Source organism: Pinus tabuliformis, chromosome 2_1, assembly GCF_031772625.1.
Source record: "Pinus tabuliformis cultivar Carrire ecotype Pingquan chromosome 2_1, CPIR1, whole genome shotgun sequence".
NCBI classification, from domain to species: Eukaryota; Viridiplantae; Streptophyta; class Pinopsida; order Pinales; family Pinaceae; genus Pinus; species Pinus tabuliformis.
This window is the reverse complement of record NC_142299.1, coordinates 615,787,262-615,795,663: the sequence shown is the minus strand read 5'-3', so window position 1 is coordinate 615,795,663 and position 8,402 is coordinate 615,787,262. Positions and strand designations below refer to the sequence as shown.

General features: G+C 32.6%; 1 protein-coding gene across 1 annotated transcript; it reads right to left on the bottom strand.

Moving 5' to 3' along the window:
• Positions 1 to 5,863: 5,863 nt before the first annotated feature.
• On the bottom strand, positions 5,864 to 7,313 carry LOC149202024 (phosphoinositide phospholipase C 5-like). The gene is made up of 2 exons (XM_089399885.1): positions 6,689 to 7,313; positions 5,864 to 5,961 (listed from the first exon to the last, which is right to left on the bottom strand). The coding sequence occupies exons 1-2, from the start codon at positions 6,998 to 7,000 to the stop codon at positions 5,917 to 5,919; spliced, it is 357 nt and encodes a 118-aa protein (XP_089256011.1). The 5' UTR covers positions 7,001 to 7,313; the 3' UTR covers positions 5,864 to 5,916.
• Between the last annotated feature and the right edge of the window lie 1,089 nt (positions 7,314 to 8,402).

Here is an 8,402-nt window from a genome sequence, read left to right as displayed (position 1 = left end):
GCAACGCTAAATTCCGGATTCGTATCTCGATTCCACATGCCAAATTGAATGCTTCAACACCTGTCAAGACCAACATTCAAAACTTCATGTACAGAAACCGCGACAAACACTGACTACAGTGGCCCACAAGGTTTACAGGTTGAATTTGGAGTAATCTCAGCTCAAATGTGAGTGTTGACCTACAGGCAGGGTTGGCAGAGGCCATTTAGCCCGTTAAATACTTCGAAAATTTTTAAATGACCATCCAGCATACGTGGTTTGAAAGGTGCAGAACTTATGTTTGACGGCTTATGATTTTTTGAAAACGTTATTAATATCTTATCTGGAGATACTGGTACCTTCCCATTTGAAGTTTCGCTTCACTCCCACCTCGGAATGGATGAAATACTTTAATAAGTGCAAAAATAGTGTCCTCAACAAATAAACATTAATTTCTAATATTTCCTGGTACGATTTTCTATTACTACAAAACTTTGAAATTCACACATATTTGCTACAACAAAATTTAACTTTGAAATTCGAATGGATTGCCTTATCAAATTTGGTTCGCACTCTAATTTTATCTTCAGATTCAAAGAGACACCTGGTTATTTTAATCTTGCAGTTGTAACATTAATACTTTGTAAAGTTGTGTAATTTTTAAGGCTGCTTCAGTTCTTGATTAAGGGTTTGAAAAGTGTTTCCAGAAGAAAAACAAACATAGGTAGTTTCCGATGATGATTCTGAATGTTTGAAAGGATTAGAAGAGGATAATGGCAGTATCCCCAACTTTATTGCATCATTTTGAATGTTTAAAAGGATTAGATTAGGATAATGACAGTATCCCCAACATTATTTTACATTAACATTTCGCTGAAATTAAAAGTCGTGTGAACCATAAACTCCCTAATTGCGCTTTGGCATGACATTACTTACTGAAAGAGACGATTCATGACAGTCCCACTCTACAGAGCTTGGTTCTAAGTGATGTCGACAGCCAGAGGATTCTCTGTATGTAGACAACTCCGTGATATTCGGCATAAGCCCTTGGCAACTTAGCGATATTCGAATAGAATACAAATCTTGACCCTGAATAAGAAATTGAGGTATGTCCCCATACTGTGAGTGGGCACTGCGTTTATCATAGAATGCGATAGGATAAGATTTGAACTTGAATCTGAGCTTTCATTATAAATTAATTCCATACTGTGAGTGGGCACTGTGTTTGATCATAGAATGCGATAGGATAAGATTTCAACTTGTTGCTGAGCTTTCATTATAAATTAATTCCATACTGTGAGTGGGCATTGTGTTGGATCATAGAATGCGATAGGATAAGATTGGAACTTGAAGCTGAGCTTGCATTATAAATTAATTCCATACTGTGAGTGGGCACTGTGTTTGATCATAGAATGCGATGGGATAAGATTTGAACTTGAAGCTGAGCTTTCATTATAAATTAATTCCACACTATGAGTGGGCACTGTTTGATCATAAAATGCGATAGGCTAAGATTTGAACTTGAAGCTGAGCTTTCATTATAAATTAATTCCACACTGTGAGTGGGCACTGTGTTTGATCATAGAATGCGATAGGATAAGATTTGAACTTGAAGCTGAGCTTTCATTATAAATTAATTCCACACTATGAATGGGCACTGTGTTTGATCATAGAATTCCATAGGATAAGATTTTGAACTTGAAGCTGAGCTTTCATTATAAATTAATTCCACACTGTGAGTGGGCGTTGTGTTTGATCATAGAATGCAATAGGCTAAGATTTGAACTTGAAGCTGAGCTTTCATTATAAATTAATTCCACACTGTGAGTGGGCACTGTGTTTGATCATAGAATGCGATAGGATAAGATTTAAACTTGAAGTTGAGCTTTCATTATAAATTAATTCCATGTAAATGGATTATTCTACACATGCACTTTATAAAGAGTGTACAACATTGTTATCAACTTTCATATAAATCAATTGATTTACATATTACGAAGTGTAAATAACACTCGTATCATTCTGTTTATGTTAATATTTATTAAAAGAATTAAACCATTCATTAATTGTTATTTTTAAAAGTTGATTTTCTTATTAATTTTATAAAAATAAATATTTTTTTGTTTGAGTTTATTAATATATATATATATATATATATATATTCTTGGCAGTATGTAGTTGTAGTTGTATAGAAAATTTATATTTAGAAAAGTGTTAATTTTATATATGTTTTTTTTAATGGTATAGGATGACGATTATTAACTAATGTAGGTTTTAGTTTTTTGAGTTAGAATTTGGTAATCTATTTTATAAAGAAAGTGTAGTTTTATTTTGTTTAAATCATTTTTTTTAAAAGTAAAAATCAATTTGGTAGTTTTAAAAATATTTTCAGCATTACACAATTAAAATTTAATAAATATAATTTTTGTTTTCTCTATGATTTAGTTAAAATCATATATGAAATATATTTAGTGAATCGATCTCTTTAATATTTTAATATTTTTGTCTCTTTTTTCTTTTTAACATATTGGGAAAAATGATTATGTTTTTTATGATGTTTTAGTTAAAAATATTAGTAAATTGATCTCCATAATATTTTGATATTTTTTACTTACTTTTTTCTTTTTTAACATATTGGGGAAAATGATTATAATTCAATTGTCAAACTCACATAATGCAGGTTGACTCATCATAGTTATTCAAGTAAAACCACGCCCCTATAATTACCCTACTGCGTTTGGTTTTCACTCTTACCAAATGCCTCTTTTTCAATCTTACGAAATGCATCTTTTCACTCTTACCAAATGCCTCTACGTATTAGGCCATTAACTTGTTTCCTTATGTCATGTAAACTCAAACTCTTAGCCAAACAAAAACAATTTTAAGACATAGGCTAGACCTAAAAAAAATTGTCAACAATTCCAATTTATAAATACAATTCTTTTATAAAATTTGTAAAATGTGTGTATATATTTAACTATTGTTGTTTTTTGTGTTTTACACCTCTATCCATCATGAGGTGTTTTATGAAACGAGTATTTGAAATATGTTAAAATCCAATTTATTAACTGTAAAATTTGACCATAAGAAGGAAATGAATCTAAAACATCACTAGAAACCATTTATTAAAATTAATAAATGTAGAAATGGTGTTGAAAAACTCAATTGTAAATATGATGATAATATAGATATCTTGCCTAGGAAACCTTTTCTACAAAACTATCTAGAAATGGCCTTTGTTTGCTTCTTTTTATGCTTTAAAAATTATTACAAATAGAAATTATAAGCTTATAGATAAAGATTTTGTGTATTTTTACTCGTAGGTTTCACATTCTTAGTTTTTCTCTATTTTCTTTTGTGCATCTCTATTTTCTTTTGTGCAATTAATATTGCAAACTTTTATTTTTCCATAAATAAATCTATTTAACCCCCTTTTCACCTTTGATTGATTCCCTCCTTGTTGATGCAGCTTGAGGTGCATGTGAGTGGATTAATCGAAAGTGCACATACACAGAAGGAAAAACATATAAAGTGGATAAAGATATGTCCAAAAAAAAAAAAATTGGCTTGGTTTAAAATATTTTTTTTATGATGAGATCTCATCAGGTGCTCAATCTAGTATGATTGAAATCTAGTAGGTCTCACCTACACGTTCATTAAGTTCACTTTCGGGAAAAGGGAAAAAAATAGGTATTTCATACTCCTTGAAAGGAATTCCATTCAATAACTCACAATTTGTTCATTTGATCAGGGTAAGTTGGATTAGAATCCAAATCCAAATAGTTTCCTAAATTCAATGAATATGCATCTATCTCTTATGCAAACATTATTAAAGATCCCACTTGAATGAAACAAACAATCAATTCATGAGTGTTCTAGTGCATCATCAAACCTACCTAGCCAAAAGCAAGACACCTCTTCCTTGTCATAATGAATTTGGACCACAATCCTGCTTGTTGCTACTTGCTCTCCATAAGTGTATTCACCACCCATCCTTATTGGGTTATTTGTGGGGGGATGTAACAATGTCATTGACTTAGCACTCACCTATATGAAAGTTATCCTATGTCACAGTGTCACCTGTGGAACAATGGAAGTGTATCTTTGCACTAGATCTCTAGTGTCTCAACATATCACATAAAAGCTCTAGCTCATGAAGAATAACATCTACTGCCACTTATGAAATGTTTCCTTGACTACAAACTCTCCACGGTGGACACCCTCATTGATTCCATGTGATTATGATTGTGGAGAGGACACACATGCTAAACCATCTTATAGTTTTACTTTGTCCCCTTAGTTATATTTTATATATATACAAATGCTATGGCATGTCCTGGTCAAGGACATTTGATTTCAGAGTTATGAATATTTTATTGTGAGTGTTCCATACAATTTCAAGCCAAGATTCATAATTCGATAAGTCATTTATTTGTTATGGTTATTTTTTTTTCTTATCATAAGTATGTGAAAATTTTTAACATAATTCTATTATTGAAAATAGATATTTCAATGAAATCTTTATTGTTAATTTATTATCAAAACATCACATTGAAAAGGAAAAATTTTAAACATAACATTTCTGAAAGGAAGAATAAAGACCTAAAAAGTCCAAAAAAAAATGTATGATAGGTAAAAAAATTCCAAATTCCAACCCTATCTGCCACTAAAGATCTCTTATAATAATATGAATAATATTTATCTTATGCATGTGAAAAAAAATTCAATTATAAATTTAATAATTAAATTTTTATATAAAATTATTTAAATTAGTTAATTATTAATTAAAATTTTATAAAGCGAACACATTTCACATTAAATATACTAGCAATTGTACCAAAATGTACAAAGAGAGGCCGATAGATTTATGAAGTTGGAATTGTTGAATTTTTATAAAAGGTCGGGCCACCTTCTTCGCTGCTATTGATATTGTACAGTTTATTAAATATGAAATAGAGTAAAAGATATAGGAGACAGTACAGACTGGGAATGTAAGATCTTTATACTGGAAGTGAAAAAGAGAACAAAGCAGCATGTCAAAGCAAAAATACTTAAAGAAAACCACAAGACTTTCTATTCATTCACATGTATTTAAAAATGCTGACATGACTGAAACAAAAAAGAAGAGAATTAGAAAATTTCGTGTAAATGTATTTTATTTTAAAAACAAACAACTAACCACTCTATAAATGTCATTGCAGAAGCCCATGTAAGGTAAACATATTCCTATATAACTTTTTTGAAAAAAGAAACAAAGATAACTTAACATGAGTAGCATAACATCTAGCATTCCATGAACAATAGAAACCACACTCAAAAGCCCAAATCTATGTAAACTGAGTTTTTTTATTAAAATTGTAGGTACAAAAAAACTTATGACACTCCATAACTATGCATCATGTATGGTGGAACATAGTAGACTTATTACACTTGAATATTTCTAAATATTTTACTTGGTATTCTGTGTTTATCACAAGCAATTATACAGGAGATAGTTAAATGCTTTGCAATGTATTTTTTGAAATTTTACATATGGTCTACACATAGAGACATGTTTGGTAGCTAATAACTAAACATATATACAATGAAAGTATTAGTTGGCTTCTAAACATATGTACAATAAGAGCATTTTATTACATATAGATGTAATTGACAATGATCAGGTAATCATATAGGCATGATGGGGCAATGTTTGCTGGGGCAGGATGCTGAATTTCTTGGCAATACTCATACAACAATCATAAATAGCCTGTATCCATACCTGTTTCCATCAAAAAATAAAATATTGTAAGTGACAATGGATGTGTTTGAAGAACACATGTTTTTTAAAGTGCTGAAGTAAAATAAATGATTTTTTAAAGAAATTTCTAATTAAAATGAATTTACACTAGTGCCATACTCCATGCATCTAACGCACCGCATCATCAGCCTCACTACCTAGTCACCACCTATAGTACCATGTGTAGAACCACCCCATAAAGGCTGTACAATGCATTACCTTTTGTCAGTGCAATTACATATTAAAATGTATAAATAATATACAGCAAAATATGCAATTACATATTAAAATGTATAAATAATATGCAATTACATATTAAAATTTATAAATAATGTGCAGCAAAATAAAATTATGCATAACAAATATGTTCAGAAAGGTCAATTGGGTTTGGTGGGGGTGGTTGGAAGAAATGTTCTTATCTTCCCTATCCCAGTTCAATCCCTACTTCGGGTTCAATGTAGGTCTCAGGGTCAATTCCTCCCTGATTTGATACGGGACTTCTTGTCTAAACAATCCCTCAGGCACCGAAAACAAAACATGCACATTCCTCAGTGGGAATATAAAAGAACAATTCCCTTTAAAAAGCGAAAAACAAAAAAATGACCGAGAAGAAAAGAACGAAGAGGACGAAGAGGAAAATTGAGAATCCATCTTATTTCACAGCCTTCCAAACCCTTGAGAAAGAGTCTCGAGATGTGACCCCAAGCGAACACCCGGTCTTGATACCAGGGGGATAAGTGGGGTAAGTGGAAAGAATGCATATCATGAAAATGAGAAGCAATGAGTTTAGTTCATGGGAAGATTCGCGCACAGCTTAACTTACTCTGTATTGATAGATAGACAAAAAAAACACATATTAGGATCTGAAGTTATAATTTCTGGCAAATTCTCATCCAAATTGACGCCTAAAACCAAAATTGATGAAGGTACCTTAGAATTGATGACTGGATTGAGATCTTCGCTGAAGAGAAATTGGAAAAATCCGTAAAGATGGAGGCCCTGACATTGGAAGACGCTCACGTGCCTGCGCTGCCGCAACACTTCGATGACATGCTCGGCGTCCTTCTCAGTGGCGTCATTCTGCCCTTGAACTTCGAGGAGAAATCGGTGGAGAGACTTGACGGTCATCTGCCCGCCGCTCTCCGAGTACTCGTTGAACAGATCTTTGACGTCCCCGGGCGGGCTCAGGGCGTCAGATTTGAACTTGCGAGTGAAACAGACGCATACCCTATAGTTCCCCATTCAGCGCAGGTTCGATTCTGCACCGGATCGTCTTCTGCCACAGTCACGGGATCACTGCGATGAGATGTATGGTCACTATTCTCCGTTGGCACAACGCTTAATTCAAATGCTTCAAAATCCCGAGCACACGGTCCGAATTTGTCGAGACTTCGTGTTACGCAAGGAGGATACGCGGATTAGCCACGGAGTACTATGCATCATGATTAATGGTTAGTTCCGTATTTTTTCAAACCGACTTAGTGACCGGCCGTCTAAAAACCTGTTGCGGGTGGAAGAACCGTTCGGACACATGATTAATTCCATATTTATTGATAGCTACTCAGCGTAACGGTCAATAAAAGGGCAATATGAACTGACGCTCATATCTTCCACAGTAAAAATATCTTCCACAGTGAAAATATCTTCAAGAGACAAAAGAATTGGAAAAAGCAGTAATGCAACTCAAAGGGCCAGGTTCAATGCACAGCAGAATTGGAGGTGAAAAGAAAGCAACTCATATATTTGGAAAAAGCAGTGAACTTCAAATCAATGGTTGAAACTGTCAAACTTGATCAAACGGTTCAGGTTAAAAGTGTTGACAATTGTTAATGCATAGGAAGGCGTATCGGCCTAAATATACAATTTAATAATAAATTTTCATTATTAACATAATCTTAAAAGGTTTCTGATATTCGAGATAATCCAATCTACCGTAGGTATTAGTTTCTGATATTCCAGATAATGCAATCTACCGTATGTATTAGACTTGGGATAGCTTATTGTTTAAAAGATGATAAATAAAAATTAAAAAAACAACCTATATATATCATACAATTTCTAGAAAATAAATAAATAATTTTTATAAATAATGAATATTTAAAATAGAGAATATAAACAATAGAGACATATTTATTATAAAATATTAAATGTTTATATATATATAATTGGCCACTAAATGGAGCTTGTACTCCATAACGTAGGCTTGATTTCGATAGCTACACCTATACATCTAAATGATCCCCTACATGCCCCCACCCACCGCCAACAAAGTTTTCAACAAAAATTTAAACTTCAAACCACGCGTATCATTGGTTTACGCATGTGAAGAGTGAAGACTATGGTTGCACATCGTTGGCATTTTGTGCCTTCCGCATGTAGCGGAAAGAGAAAAATCTATAAACAATTTGGACGTCAATTTTGGCATCTCACGTCAATTTTGGCATAGTTGGTTTCTTAATGCTCTGCATGTGAACACTCAAGACTGTCATTGAACATTGCTGCATTTTGGGCGTTTTGGCGTATGCCGACAAGAGAGAAAAAATTATATATATAAAAATTTGAATGTGGAAACTATTCAGGTTTTGCATATCGTGAAGTATCATATCTTTTTACTTTGGCAGTAACTATTTTTGGGTTTCTAGAA

What these genes read in the sequence shown, in the direction of transcription:
- LOC149202024 (XM_089399885.1), bottom strand. Translation starts at nt 7,000, where the DNA reads ATGGGGAACTATAGGGTATGCGTCTGTTTCACTCGCAAGTTCAAATCT. An exon ending in ATCCAGTCATCAATTCTAAG is followed by an intron (nt 5,962 to 6,688) that starts GTACCTTCATCA and finishes TGCATTGTACAG; the next exon opens with CCTTTATGGGGTGGTTCTAC.